A 15,933-nucleotide genomic window follows, 5' to 3' on the forward strand; every position below is an offset into this window, starting at 1 on the left:
CCAAGCCCCTGCCGGCGAATCCAGCATGGGCTGAGGGTGGGGAATACTTACCAGACAGGCGGGCCAGTAGGCAGGGAGAGCGTGGCGGCGGGAGAGGAACGCGCGGACCGGACACACGGACGGAGGGGTGCGGGGGTGGAGCTCCGTCGGGGAAAGGGAGAGCGCAGGGGAGGGGTGGGGCATATATTAGATTTGGGCGGATGTCGGCTTGGGGTTGGGGGCGGGAGCACGGGGTGTGGCACACTGTTATAGAGCACTGGGAGAAAACCACTCCCAGTGCTGACTTTGTTTCGTCTTCACAATAAATCGGTTGATGAGCTCAGTGTGTACCGGCGTTCCTTTACTCTTACTGACGGACGGCAGCGGATGCACTGACACATATTTTTACATTACTGGTTGGTGTCCATATTAAAATACTTTCACAACTGGCTTCATATGAATGTATTTGTTGGGATCCAGCATCTTGTTTAAATAGATCCAAGACAATGTGTATTGTCTTGGGTCAGTTTTATTTATTGGTCTAAAAAATTGAAATTCAATAAACTATAATATAGCAAAATTACATTTAGTGTATTATATTGCTCATATTGACTAATATTTTTAGAATTCTGTGTTGTTACCAAAAAGAAAATCACCAATATTGTTTTCTCACAGCAACTTAACAAAGTAAATCGTAGAATACTTGTAATTGAAGTTTGTGTTTGCTTTCTGTATTTAAAAGAATGTCTGAGTGCTGTATACTTAAAAGATTGCTATTTCCAATTCTAAGTAAACCTGGTTAACTTGGATGAAAGGGCTACAAACGTCAGTGGAATTTACATTACAATAAATGAATATGTTAAGTATATAATTCAACTTTATCTCAGGTATATTTTAATATAGTGATTTCATTTAGAGTTAACCTCACATAAGTATTATGTCATTGCATCTATTTAATATTTTAGAGATTTGTAGCATCATAAGCTACATTTTTTTATTCTTGGTTTGTTGAACACACATTATTAGCCTTGTTTATCTGTTAGAATAATCCATGAGTGGGTATAACTCTAAACCCAAGCAAACCACATTTGAAGACCCTTGATTCAGCATGTGAACACAGTGATATAGTGGATATCGTCTTAGATTGGAGAGGCTTGGTTTTAATCTTCAGTTAATCTGAATTTAACATAATGCCTGGAATAAATCTGTGTTTGCACATAACCAAATTACCCTTTTTATAGCATTGTGACAATAAATTGGGATTAATGTTGATATTTCTTTAACCATCCATCCTCTTTATTTTATTTAAGTTTGTTTCATATTTAAATATAAAATGTATCTGTTTACAAAATAAATATAATAATACAAATTATATAACACAGTTATAAAACCAAAATACAACCATTTCTAGCGTGTAGCAAAATACCAATAAATTCTGAAAATAGAAAAATGTAGTGTAATACAGAATTAAGGAAAGAACTAGTAAGTGTGCATCCAATTATATGCATAATTTTGTACCCTAACCTTATAATATATACTTAAATATTGAAGAATGAAACCAGATCACATTTGTGGACTTTTGTTTTCAAATCCAGACTTTTTCCTTTTCTATTCTGCTTTTGCTTCTATTGCTGGTTAAACTTGAGACTTAAAACCCTTTTAGAAATATATAAAAGAAATATATATTAATTAGTCACAGTGTGTTAGCACTCTTTTAATATGCTAGTCTCCAAATACATTGGCATTACAACTTCCACAATACTCAGCCACTATTAGTTGGTTGAGGATGCTTTGAGGAGGGTGTATTATGTTTTTTGTCCTTCCATTGGTTGGTAAATGAGCTTTATATATTATAACAGAAAACTGTCCTCAGCAAAGGACAAGGTAAGTTTTGGTACTGGACCTTGGGTTTCATGTTATAGTTCTGCATAAGGAATATATTACAATCTTGTGCATTATTACATTTGATAACTTGAATTGATTTCACGATTGCAGCCAAATATTTTATGGAAAGATTTATATGGTCATCTAAATTTGTCATTTAGTTGGCTACAGATCTATGACACTGAATTTATTGTAAACTATAAAAAATAAGAATTATTTATGTGTATTATAAATTTACAGAGTATTATTTGCTTTTCTGCTTACCAGGAACTCTTATTCAAGTCCCATCAGTTGAGAGGGGAAAACTTAGTAAAGTTCGCCTGGGATCATTGTCTTTGAAAAAAGAAGGAGAAAGGCAATGTTTTCTATTTACAAAGCACTTTTTAATTTGTACAAGGAGCTCTGGAGGAAAGTTGCATCTACTTAAGGTACATACTTTTGTAACAAAAATTATGACTAGAATAGTGAATTGTAGAACATATAGTAAAATAAAATATATAACTGTTCTGATTAATTGCAGTAAAATAATATAAATCTTTGCAAAAAGAAGACAACACTATTGCCTGCCAAGCAATCAGAACTTCCAATTATAATTTTAACATGTTTAAGGGAACTTTTTGTATTTATATATGATGGTTTGTTTTATCTGAATAATTCTAAGACCAAACTTCCTTTATTTTAATTGTTTTTAAAATAAATATTATAAAGTGAATGTATAGTTCAGAAAATAATTAAAATATTTTCTAAAGAATCAGATGGATTATCATGCATTTCCACATCTGTGCCTTCCTAAGTTAAATATCCTCCAGCAGGTAATTTGAAATTACCACCTGGCATTAAAATTCTGCTTCTTCCCTCAATGTTTTTCTCTGACCACCTTTCTCCTTTTAATATAACATTTTGTATTTTCATTATTTGTGATGAAATGTGCATGTGGAGAAGCAGTAGAGGGGAGGATTGGCAGCACAGAGCTTTCCCAGGAAGGAAGCAGTACATTCCATCAGAGAGAAGCGCACATTAAGAGGCTGCCATGCCCTAGTTCAATGGTGGTGAACCTATGGCATGCGTGCCAGAGGTGGCACTCGGAGCCCTCTCTGTAGGCACGCATGCTGTCACCCCAGCACCGTGGCTCTCTCCTCACCAGCAGCCCCCACCGGGTGCAGCCACGCGGAACAGTGCAGCCAAGCACATGGCAACCGAACAGCAGGGACAAGACTCTGCCCTCACGTCCCATCGCACACAGATGATGCTGCAGGGTGTGGGTGGAGGGTATGGCCACCATGGCACTGCAGGGCCACCTGGGTGATCTGCGGGCCGTGGAGGCGGTGAGTGGCCTGGTGGGCAGAGCGGGGAGCAGGCAGGGGGTGGAGTGGGGGCAGGCCAGAAGTGGAGTGGTTTTGGGGTATTCGGTCTCTCAGGATATATTTATTCAGGTTGCTTTTATACATTGGCAAATTCTGTCCCATCGGATGTAAGCAAATAAAGGATTGGATTTTGCTGCGTCAGGGCTGGATCTGACATCATTCTGGTTTTGACAAGTTTTTTTCAATTACTTTATAGAACATTTAAATATAATACAGAATTTCTAGTATAGCTTTATATTGCAGAATATTTATGGGATTGCAATATTAATACATTCAGATATGTTGTAATTTCCTATTTAAATATATTGCTTATTTTGTCAAAACATTGCTTCTGCTGTATTGAAATACTGCAGTTTTTATTAATTTTATCAGTAAAATTATTTTCAGTTGAACTGGGATAACACAGAATTGTTTTAATTGGAAAAAGGAGGTCCATCATTTCCACATTCTTTGCTGGAAATAATAATGTTCTCTTTACTTAATTTAAGAAACTCATCTAGTGATTGGAATAATGCATTACACTATGTACAATATAAAATCTAGTCCTCCTGTATGCATGACAGGTGATTTTGAGCCATTTCATCTCTCTGAGACCTAGGAAGAAAGCAGTGGCAAACTGTTTCTGAAAACATTGCCAGAAAAAGTGCAGGGACTTGTCCAGTCAGTTGTCAGGAGTTGAAACTGACCTGAAAGCTCTCAATCTCTCCCCCCACCACCACACACAATGAGGAACCTTGTCCAGAAATATACTGGATGAGGTTTACTCTAGGTTTGTGTTCATGGATTGTACTTTACATTATAGAATTTTATATACTTTTAAAATGAAGAGTGGTGAAATAGATTTCTGAAAAAAATGCAATTTATGTCTCTAGGCAGGAGGCGTCCTTTCACTAATAGAATGCACACTGATTGAGGAAACTGATATGAATGATGATGAATGTAAGTTCTGTCAAATTGTTTTATGGAGTTGTAAAATTTTCTTTAAAAAATAGCATTATTTTTTTTGCTTAATGAAATTAGTATAAATAGAGTGTTTCTAATAAAAATTCTGATTCAAGAAATCGAAGCTGTATGTATATATGTGTTAATTTATTTATCACTATACCAGACTGGAAACTGAGAGGCTCTGAATTCTAGTCCTGCCTTAAGGACAAAGCCAGCCAGGTGACTTTAACCAGTCACTATTTCTCAGTTTTAGGCAGAAGGCAATGGCAATCCAAAATCCCAAAGGTACTTTTCAGGAGGCAATTGGACTTTCCTGTTTTTCTTTGAAGACGTTTCACTTCTCATCCAAGAAGCTTCTTCAGATCTGACTGGATGGCAGGGAATGGAAGGATTTATATTCCTTGTAGACAGCTGGTCATTTGTCTTTTTTAGAGAGTCATTAAGGCCACCTGGAGATTTGTCTGTGTTCTCTGAGTACTGAGTGTGTGAAGCCTTCCATTCCCCACCAATAAAAATTAGTCAGTTTATACCTCTGTTTTGCTTGCTCTGCTATGTGATTAGCACAGAGTAGGCTCTGAATTAGGTGTCTTGTCAATTAAAAGTCAATGCTGTATTGTCACAATAGAGTCAAATATATATATTTTTGCCTCAGGTGAATAGGTTTTAACTGGAACACATAATATAATTTTTCATTTGCTTAATTATAAATTCTGTGAGCCAAAAATATTTTACATTTGCATGAGTCTGCATTATTTAAAAATATCACTGGTCAAAGATACTAAATTTGAAATTTGAATTTTGGCCATATGTATACATCACTATGGAAAATACTTGTCTCTGCACTGTGATCTAATCTAGGCTCTGCATTTCAATCTCTAATTGCCAAATTCTGTTTCTCTTTCAACCATGAAGCGAAAGGTTCTGGGCAAGTATTTGGGCACCTTGACTTCAAAATTGTGGTAGATCCTGCAGGTGCACCTCCATTTACAGTGGTCCTTTTAGCCCCTTCGCGGCAGGAAAAAGCAGCATGGACCAGTGACATTAGTCAGGTAATCAGTTTGGGGAGGGGCAATAATTCATTTAGCACATTAGTGTTGTCTTGGATCTCATTATAAAATGTATGAATTATTAACAGAATATAATTGTTTAATTACTTTGAATGCAGTGTTGGTGAATGAGTGGCAAGTAAAAGTAAAGATTTCCCCTGTCCAGTCATGTCTGACTCTAGGAGGTGATGCTCATCTCTGTTTCCTAGCCAAGGGAGTCAGCATTGTCCAAAGACACTTCCATGGTCATGTGGCCAGCATGACTATACACCAAGGCACATAGAACACTGTTACCTTTCCACCAAAGTGATACCTATTTACCTACTTGCATTTGCATGCTTTAGAACTGCTAGGTTGGCAGCAGTTGGGAGAAGAATGGGAGTTCATCCTATCACATGGGATGCCGACCTTCCAATCAACAAGCCAACTGTCTTATCCACTAGGCCACTGCGCCCCCACTAGGCCACTGCACCCCATTGTCATAGCAACTAGTGTCTTGCGTTTGGAGTGGAAAATTCTTCATTTAAATCATTATTTATCTATGAAGCCAATTAAGTGACTTTGGGCTGCTATTGTTTCCCAGCCTAAGAATTAAAAAAAAATTTTTTTTAAATAAAGAGCAAGTGATAGAAGAGGAACATAACATAAAATAAGACTTTCTTAAGTTTCAGTAGTTGGTTTCTAAATACTATGAAAAAAAACAAGCCCCAATTTTCCTATGAACTGTTTTCACACAGAGATCATTTTCATTTTATTTAATAGCTTAGCTTAGAACTGTGAATCGCTATGCTGACTGACAATTCAGTTGGAAGAGTACCAGGTTGGAAAAAGCTGTCTTTAGTTTTTATGCACAAAGTCATTGCATGCAGATGTCATTAATTTACTTTTCCAGAATTCTTTAAAAATCTATTGTATCTGCACATTTTCACCTGCATGGAACTGTTCCTGCACACAGAAAAAGTTTCCAAAGAAAATTGAATTGAAGATTGAAGAGAATTGAAAGTGGCCAAATCTGGATATTCTGGAATGGCCTTTATTTTTGATCTTATGTTACAACTGTACCAAGTCTATGTTTTTGATTGCATGGATTCATTGTGTTAATTGTAAAATAGTTAAAAATAAATAGGTTTTGGCAATGAAAATAAGAAAATGGGACAGTAGCTTGGAAGGGTTACTATGCAAGATTATACTGCATAGATGCTGTATATGTTTATATATTTTAAATAGTATAGACGATTTTGTACAGAAGTGCCAAGAACTGAGTACAAAAATAGTTCATAGATGGAATACAGATTATACTCACATAACTGCCAATAAATATTTCATGGTGTTGCTACAAAAACAATATTTTTTTCAGTTAAAGTTGCAAAACTTACATTAGTTACTGCAGATCAGCTCAGCTGAGCTGAATTTATCTGATAGTAAAAGAAAAACCAACAAATCAGCATTCATTTTTTCTCCATGCACTGGTAACTAGATTATAATTGCAGCTAATTGGTATATTATGCAATTAAACTTTTAATTGCAGATTAAATTTATTTGTCATTATTTAATGGAACTTAAATTAAAGGGCAAAGCTCTGAGGCCACATGGTTATATATCCTTGTTTACCTTCTGTGTGCTAAATTTGAAAAACTAGAGCTGACTGTTTCCTGCCAACTATTTTACTGTATTTGAAACAATAACAGGGAAATATTATTTATTTATTTTATAGATTTAAAAATGTCTGACTCCATTTGGTTGTCTGTGTTCTATATAATAAAAAAGTTAAAACAATAGAATATGTATATCCAGAAAAGCCATGTGAAACAACATAATGGACCCTTACAAAGGCTCTCCCATCACCCTATCCCAGGGCCTAGGACAGGGGTGTCAAACTGCCAGCCCGCAGGCCGGATGTGTTATGCCAGAACCGCGTTCACCCCATTGCAGGCAATGGAAAAAAAGTTGTGATACATCGCGACATGTGACGTGGCGAGTTTGACACCCTTGGCCTAGGAGAGCAGCAAGGTTTTCAGTGCCTTTTGGAACATTATCAGCGGGAGAGCCCAGGGAGCTCTGAGGCAATGCTACTCCAGAAAGAAGGTGTCACATTTTCTAGGCCCCAAAAGGTGACATTGTTTAATTGATAGGTCCCAAAGCGCAGCCACTTTGATGTACTTTACTGGATGAGTAGTCACTGTTGAAAATAGGCAAGCCCTGAAATAACCAGACCCTATGCCATCAAGGACTTTAAAGGTAATAACCAACCATCAGCCTTTCAAGTAGACTAGTGTAGGAAACCAAAATCATGTATATTTATAATACTTTATTATAAAGTTACAACAACAGAATCTTGCAAGTATCAATGGCATTCCCCTTCCTTTATAAGAACTAGGGAGGATCTTGTCTGAGATGGTTATTTGGATTACAGCTCTTCCTCAGACTCAGGTTTCATTTATCTGATGATTGGTTGCACTCTTTCTTCTTTTCTGCAAGGTTATTCATTTTGCCCATTTCACGACATCTTGAATTGCACCTGGAAGCCTACTGGTGTTAGTACAGTTCACAATGACACACTCATTACTACTTGTTCCACCACATTCTGAATCAGTTGCTACTTTCAGTAGTTTTAAAGGGCAGCCTCATTTAGAGCACATTGCAGTAATCCAATCATGAGGTGACCAGGGCATGACGTATGCTGTTTCAGATCTCACACCCATACAGAGTTGCTGGGTGAGAATAGCAATTTGCTCAAGCTTGAGTAGATAACAGCAGGAGAGAAATGTAAATTAAAACGGAGTCTCTAGGAAAGAAAGTTTGTATGAGTAGTTTCACTTTCAGGAACATACAGAAAAGAAATCAAAATCCAGTAGGGTCAGAGAGTTAAGTTACATTTGTCAGCTAGTCCAAAGGCCAGAGTTTCAAGGGTTTTACAGGAACGACAGGATTCACAGGCAGGATTCACAGGAACGACATGTCAGAACAGTAGTTCAGTTGGTTGTTTCCAACATAGAAACATGGGTCTTGGCTTAAATCAGGCTTCAGACAGCTATCTTTAATTAGACTAGTTAGTTCTTTCTTGGGAAAGAGTCTGAGTAAATGCCTTTGCTATTGTCTGCAGTCTTCTCACTGAATCCAAGGGCTTGGAGGCCATCCTTCATCATTACTTCATCATCTGACTTCTCCAGCTGTTCTGATGGTGCTGTTCTTGATCAATCTCAAGTGATGAATCTCAAATGATTCATGACTTGATGTCTCTTGAGATTAACAGCCCACTGATTCAGCTGGAGCAGCTTCTTCAGAGTCAGTGTCTGAGTCCTGGCCCACAGTCACTTGATCTGGTTATGATTGAACTCCATCCAGGCCTGTGTAGCATCCAGAGACTGGGAAAGTACACTACCAGCAACACTTGGATGGCCTAGATGTACAATAGGTATCATCTGCATATTGATAACACAAAATATATGACCAAGTGAGGCTGACCTCACCTGTGGTGGCCAGCTCAGATTCAAAGAAGTCTGGTGTGGAAAAAAAACTGCTCAGGATACCCCAGAGGAATACAAGCCTCCAGGGGAGGATGGGGGGAGACTGTTACAATTAGGCACCTGAAGCTGACTTGTACAAACAACATTCAAGTCTTCTGGAGGCAGCAGAAAATAAGCAGAAGATCCAAAGTGTGATTAGCTGCTAAAGAGATCATGAACTCCTGAGCTATCTTGATTCAATGTCACCTGGTAGCAAATTTAAGTCCCCAAGAACCAACAATCTTGGGGTCTCTGTGATCAGCCTGGTGATGGAATCTAGTTAAGACAAAGATGATATTGTGAAGCAGGAAAGCCAGTACAACAACAACAATCCCAATTGTCCCCTAAACCTGAACCCTAACCAGAAGGACTCAGATCCAGTTATCTGTATCACAGAACCTCTGAGAGTTCTCATTGGCTCATAGTTAAGTCTTCTCATCCTCTCAATTCAACATTCTTTCATCACTCCCTTCATGTTTCACTCCCAAAAAGCAACCCAAAGTTCCATGTCACTCTCACAACCTGTCCATACAAAGCATTCAAAGCTGGTTCCAGAGATGGAGAAATTCAGTTCTGATGGGGACTCAGTTAAAGCTGAGCCTTGCCCAGCCACCAACCAAGTTAAATTCAAAAGAGTATCACCAGACACCAACCTCTCTGTGTTGAGCTAACTGACGAACAACACAATGCCATGCTGCATGCTTCTTCTCCGGCGACATTTCTCTGGCAATCCAACATCCCATCAATCCAAGCTTTCCAGAAGACTCCCTCCCACTCCTTCAGTGATTCTCCAGCCTGGCCTGGGCCTCTGCTGGTAGCTGTCATGCCTTGTTCCACTACTGTTAGATTTTGGGTTTGTTGCCTTAATGAATGGTTCTGTATAGATTGCAATGGATTCATGTATCAAGCCAGTCTGTACAACTGCTTCCACAAGCATAGTATGTTTGAATGGATCAGAAAGAGTCTGTTTGCAAGACTCTATTTAAAAAGAGACTGAGCACACTTTCATATTTTAAACACACTTCAAATGTATTAACACATTTATTTCCAACCCACCTGTTGAAAAATATTCAAATATTTAAAGTTAAAAAATAGTGAAATTAACATTTGTAACTAATACATGACTGGCCAATTATGTATGTATGAACGACATTAACAGCTCAGTTGTTGTGGCCAGGCCTATTTCCTGACCCCCTATACCTTGACACACCCTCGATGATTATTAAGATGGAGGAAGCTGGGCCAGGCTCAAGTCTAGTGGCCTCATTTTTGGCTGATATTTGAATTTGATCTTAATCCATCCTAGAAATAATGTCCTGAAAGATTAATATTGAAATAAAGTTTCATTAGCTTGGTTCAGTACCTCACATGACTTTCTCACACTCTGAAGCAATTCCACTAGTTGCCTTCATATTCTTATCTGGAAATTATATTGCCTCAGAGCAGTAAATGGAACTAGTGGTGGATAAAGTTCAAAAAATGTGAGATAGTAGAGTGAACTTATTAATTCCCCAATCTGTTTTGAGCCTTCCCAATTGCTAACAGCTCCTGGAAAGATCTGTAGCAGCAGACTGTCACTTTTTGAAACGTAATCTTATGACTATGGAAGATTGCTATTTCAGAGGCCTCAAAGCATCAATTGTTTCCAGTAATCAGGAGCTGCTGTTTTCAGTGCCTTTGGATTGAATGACCTGATGCAAAAGGAATTTAAAACTGGTGGTTTTGCAATGTTTTCATGAGTGATACATTTTGAGATGGGAAATATATTTAGAATAAACCAAATATTCATTCATTCATTTGCTTATTTATTGCAATGATATTCTAGGCTTTTATCCAGGTAGACCAAGAGATAAAGCTCACTTCAAAGCCACCCAATGAACTTCCGGGGTTGAAGATAGATGTGAATCTTGGTTTTCCTTATTCTGCTCCAACATTTTAATTTCTACAGCACACCAACTCATTTGCAACTTCAGGGACTTTGAATAATAAAAAGTTTAGTTTTAATTCTGAAAATGTTAAAAATGTGGCAGTTCAATCCCTTCTATCTTTCCTACTAACTAAATATTTTTTCCAGATAAAATTTTATTTTCTGTAATTGTAGGATCTGAGATATATAGTATTTAGCAAAAATGAATCTATAATTTTTTTTATTAACTTGTGTAGTGTGTTGACAACATACGGTGCAATGGTTTAATGACAATAGTATTTGAAGAAAATTCCAAAGTCACTGTGCCACATATGATCAAGTAAGTATAACTGTATCCTAATGTTACATATGGTTGTGCAGTTTTGTTTAAATTCAAATACAGATTAAATAAAAATTAGCAGTTTTATTTAATTGTATTGTTAATTCTGCATTTCATTGGAAAGTGTTACATTGTATTGTCTGTCAATCTATCTGTCTGTCTATCTATCTATCTATCTATCTATCATTATCTATCTCAGGGGTGTCAAACTGCTGGCCTGCAGGCCGGATGTGTCACATGGAAGCTGCACCCACTCCAAGGCAAAGGGGAAAAAGTCATGATATGTCGCGACAGGTCATGTGACGTGGCGAGTTTGACAACCATGATCTATCTTTTAAAGTGATTTTTCTGGGGCCAAGATTTACAAGTTACTGGTCACTGGGATGCTAAATTTTCATGTACATCTCATAAATAACCCTGCAATATCGCTACTATTTTAGATGTGACCAATAATAGAATCTCCTTCCAGGATTTTGGCTTTCAATTTGATTTACTTTTGCTGTTATTTGGCCAGTTGGATATATTTGCAGAAAGCAGTGGGTTACAAACCAGTCATTTTTGGAAGTAAAAATGATGTTAAAGGCTAGGATTTTTTTCTTTGTATATTTTTTCAAAGGACTTCAAATAAAGAATTTAAAGTCAACAAGGCTAGAAGGCTTCAGGCAAAACAAGAGATAAATAGGCATTTGACAAAGTAGACCACAACCTACTTCTTGGTAAGCTAGAAAAATGTGGACTAGACAACATCACCACCAGTTGGATTTGTAGTTGGTTGACAATCCACACTCAACTAGTAGTCCTTAATGGTACTACATCTACATAGAGAGAAGTAAGCAGTGGGGTACCACAAGCCTCTGTTTTAGGTCCAGTACTCTTCAGTATCTTCATAAATGACTTAGATGAGGGAATAGAAGGGGAACTCATCAATATGCAGATGACACTAAACTTGTAGAAATAGCCAACACACCAGAAGACAAGACCAGGATCCAAAAAGATCTCGACAAACTTAAATAATGGGCCCTATCCAACAAAATAAAATTTAATGAGGAGAAGAGCAAAGTTTTACATTTAGGCAGGAAAAACCAAAGGTATAAGTACATATTAGGAAGACCTGGCTTAAAAACAGTAACTGTGAGAGAGACCTGAAATACTGCAACCAATTTTGGTCACCATACTACAAAAAAGATGTTGAGACCTTGGAAAAAGTTCAGAGAAGAGCAACTAAGATGATCCAAGGCCTGGAGATTAAAACATATTAAGAACAGCTGCAGGACTTGGGTTTGGCTAGTCTAAAGAAAAGAAGAAATAGGGGTGATATAGCAGTATTCCAGTATTTGAGAGGCTGCCACAAAGAACAGGGGGTCAAATTATTCTTCAAAGGACCAGAGGGCAGGAGAAGAAATAATGGTTGGAAACTAATCAAAGAGAGAAGCACCTAGAATTAAGGAGAAACTTCCTACCAGTGAGGACAATTAACCAGTGGAACAGCTTGCCTTCATAAATCAAGGGCCTCGAGATTTATAAGAAGAGAGTAGACAGTCACTTATCTGAAATGGTATAGATTCTCCTACTTGAGCACGGTGCTGGACTAGAAGACCTTCAAGGTCCCTTCTAGCTCTATTCTATTCTACATTGGTGCTCATGTCTCCATATTGAAATTTGGCCCACAGAGAATCCATGAGACTATTCCATTGGCCAGAAATATGATTTTGATTGTATAATTATCTACTTAAGATAATAATTTGTTTCTTCGTATCAAAGACAATCTGCAATAAAATGATACTTGACTTTCAATGCAATAATTCTTAATGTTTTTCAAATAATATTATGTAGGTCTGATGCCCGTCTTCATAAAGATGACATTGACATTTGCTTCAGCAAAACTCTGAACTCCTGCAAAGTACCACAGATTCGTTATGCAAGTGTTGAACGCCTTTTGGAAAGATTAACAGACTTGAGATTTCTCAGTATTGATTTTCTTAATACTTTCCTACATACTTACCGCATATTTACTAATGCAACAGTTGTACTAGAAAAACTGTCTGATATTTACAAACGGCCTTTCACCTCAATCCCTGTCAGGTGAGTTGATTCCTACTTTTACAAATCTTTATTATTTTTATGGAAATTTTGGTAATAATAGTCATCCTGTAAAGTGCATTATAGATTAATGGTTTGATAGAACAAAGGATTGTTTGTTTAATCAAAGGATTAAAAGATTCCTTAATCCCTCAATAGCAGGTGATTTAATTACTGTGGAGAATTTACTTGCAAAAGAAATTTCAGAATGTCCATATTAGCTTCTTCAATGCATGTTAATTTAAATCTCTAATTCAGTTGTCAGGTTCCAAGTGGACAGGCTGTTCCTTTATTTATCTCAGATTTTGAAGGTTATAACCTACATTTTCAAATGCACTCAACACACATTGAATCAGCTTTGATCAACCAGAAACCATTAAATTTGATTGGACACACAGTCCTATTTGGACAACCACTCCTGGGGAAGTTATGTGGTATCTTTAACTCAATAGTGAGTTCTCCAGAATATAAAGATGACTATTGAACACATAGATATAATAAAGTGAATTTGGCCTCTCCTAAAATAAACAATGTTCTGTCCAAATGGAAAATGATGAGGAAACAATAAGCCACTAATAGTAGTGCATAACAGCAGAGTACAGCAACAGCTATAACGAAAGGTAAAAAGCAGAGTAGGAAAGTATGAACTGGGTTTGGTATGCCATGCTTGATTCAAGGGTAGTGATAAAGGAAAGGAAGGCGTTAGAAAGACTGGTGAACAGGCTGACACAAAAATAATGCAGAGAGTGAAGAAGTATACCAATCTTGTCTAACTCACTTCACAAGACACCTCCAAAATTTATCTTAGCCTAACCTGTCAATTTAGCCATAATTCCAGAGCCATAATGAGCTTTTTCCATATGCAGAAAGAAGCATGCACAACACTATATGTGAACTGCTATCTATATATTGAGACAGAAAGAGATTCTGTCTTGGATTTTTTTCTGTAGAAAATTGCATCCACAAATACTATAGTCTTCAACTTTGGAGCTCCAAGTTTCCTTTCCTAATTAAGCAAGTTGTTAAGTGAGGTTTTTTTTTACCATAGTATTAACCAGCTGAGAAAGTTACAAATGGGGATCACATGGCCCCGGGACAGAGCACTTGCCATAAATACATACCAGTTATTTTTTTTATAACAAATTTTATTGTTTTTTTTTTTAACTTTTACAACAGAATGCTCAAGACACACTGTGGTGGTTAGGTGATCAATCATCCAAAAACAAAATCATATAATAGCTCAAGTAAATACATTAAATGTTCCCTCTCTATTTCCCTCAAATAATATAACCTATTTAACATAATCCATTTCTATATTACATATCTATAAATCCTAATCCTGTTTTGAACTTTATTAATTTACAGTTACCATAGTCCAATTTAATCTTAGATAAATGTATTATCACTTTGGGTATCCCTTCTAAAATACTAATACAGATATATTCTAATTCATAATCTCATAAATCACTGATTTTATCACAAATCTCTCTTATTTCTTCAGATAGCATTTAAATCTCATTCAAATAATTATCATGTCTAAAAAAAACACACCTATTATTACAGAAAACATGATCTTACTAACTTAACACACTCAATTAGTTGTTAAAGCAATCCGAATCTCTAAAAACCTCTTTCATATTCTTACTCTCATTCCATTACAAAATAATTTTCATACAAATAAACATAATATTCCAAAAAATACATTCTTACTCTATTTAACATATATATTCTAATAATCACAAATTTTCAACTCTAAATCTTAGTCCTTAAATCAATCCATTATTTCTGCAGTTCTCTCTCTTATTTGGAACATATTTCCTCAGTAGCTTCATAAATTTTTTCCAGTATGAGTTTACAGTTGAGTTGTGAATATGGTTTCTCCATTTCAGTAGTAACTAAATCCAATCCTGTTATCTTTTAGTGGAGGCTATATTCCAAAATATTTAGTCAGTATCCACCCCCACCAATAACAGCTGTTGGACCAATACAAACAAGAAACGGTTGCAGTTTTAAATTTCTCCACAAGATGCCCTCAGTAAACTATGAAAGTCTCATCTAGACACCAAGAATGAGATTAGCAAAGTCAAAGAGCTATGGAATCTCTTTTCCGGCTTCTCATAGAGTTTTTTTTTCCAAACTATAAAGATTTATCCCTTTAAAAAAATAAGTCCAAGACATAAGAAAACAATATTCTCCAGCTTGGAAGATATAATAATAAAGTTTTATGATAAGGATTTTTCCAGGGCCCCCACGTAACCAAAAATAAAAATAGCCAATAAGAAGTTTTTTCCTTTGTTATGGAAAGCTGTTTTTCCCAGATAAACAAAGGCAGCTCTTTCAAAGCAGGGAAGTAATGACACAAGGCTTTTAACAGGAGAGTAGTTAGGCAAAGAGAGAGAGGGAAAAGTCTCACTGGGATCATCCACGATGGTTTCTTAATGCTTAGATGTTCTTTTGACTTTCGGCTGGAGCAGCTAAATGATCGGCCATGTTACTGGCCGATCTTTTCTCCATCAGCCCTGAGGAGCTGCCTCGGACCACAGAAGGAGCTGCCTCCTCCCCCCGCAATCAACAAGAGTCCTCCTCATCGGTAGTCACCCCTCCAGGGTGACTTTTCGACCCGATTAAGGGTCTACTAGCAGAGGAAAAGCAGGTAACGAAGAGAGAGAGTCTCTTCGTGTGCCTGCACCCACTGCAACCCAAAACCGGAAGTCAAATACATACCAGTTATTAAGCAACTGAATTTTGATCATGTGACCATAGAGATGCTGGAAGGGTCATAAGTGTGAAAACTTGTTATAAGTCACTTTTTTCAGTGTTGTTGTAACTTCAAACAGTCACTAAACAAAAGGTTGTACATTGAAGACTATCTGTAGTTTTGGAA

The 15,933-nt window shown here is 36.9% G+C and overlaps 1 protein-coding gene across 6 annotated transcripts in view; it reads left to right on the forward strand.

Moving 5' to 3' along the window:
* Positions 1 to 15,933, forward strand: part of RASGRF2 (Ras protein specific guanine nucleotide releasing factor 2) — a 162,488-nt gene that overhangs the window by 89,669 nt on the left and 56,886 nt on the right. For all 6 annotated transcript variants that reach the window (XM_039320718.1, XM_039320720.1, XM_039320716.1 and 3 more), the window contains exons 10-14: positions 2,131 to 2,291; positions 4,100 to 4,166; positions 5,085 to 5,221; positions 10,888 to 10,970; positions 12,804 to 13,052. In XM_039320718.1, the coding sequence (XP_039176652.1) occupies positions 2,131 to 2,291; positions 4,100 to 4,166; positions 5,085 to 5,221; positions 10,888 to 10,970; positions 12,804 to 13,052 (697 nt within the window). The remainder of the gene's footprint in view (positions 1 to 2,130; positions 2,292 to 4,099; positions 4,167 to 5,084; positions 5,222 to 10,887; positions 10,971 to 12,803; positions 13,053 to 15,933) is intronic.

The sequence above is a fragment of the Crotalus tigris genome, unplaced genomic scaffold (assembly GCF_016545835.1).
Source record: "Crotalus tigris isolate CLP2741 ecotype Arizona unplaced genomic scaffold, ASM1654583v1 scf7180000023687.2574627, whole genome shotgun sequence".
In the NCBI taxonomy this organism is placed as follows: Eukaryota; Metazoa; Chordata; class Lepidosauria; order Squamata; family Viperidae; genus Crotalus; species Crotalus tigris.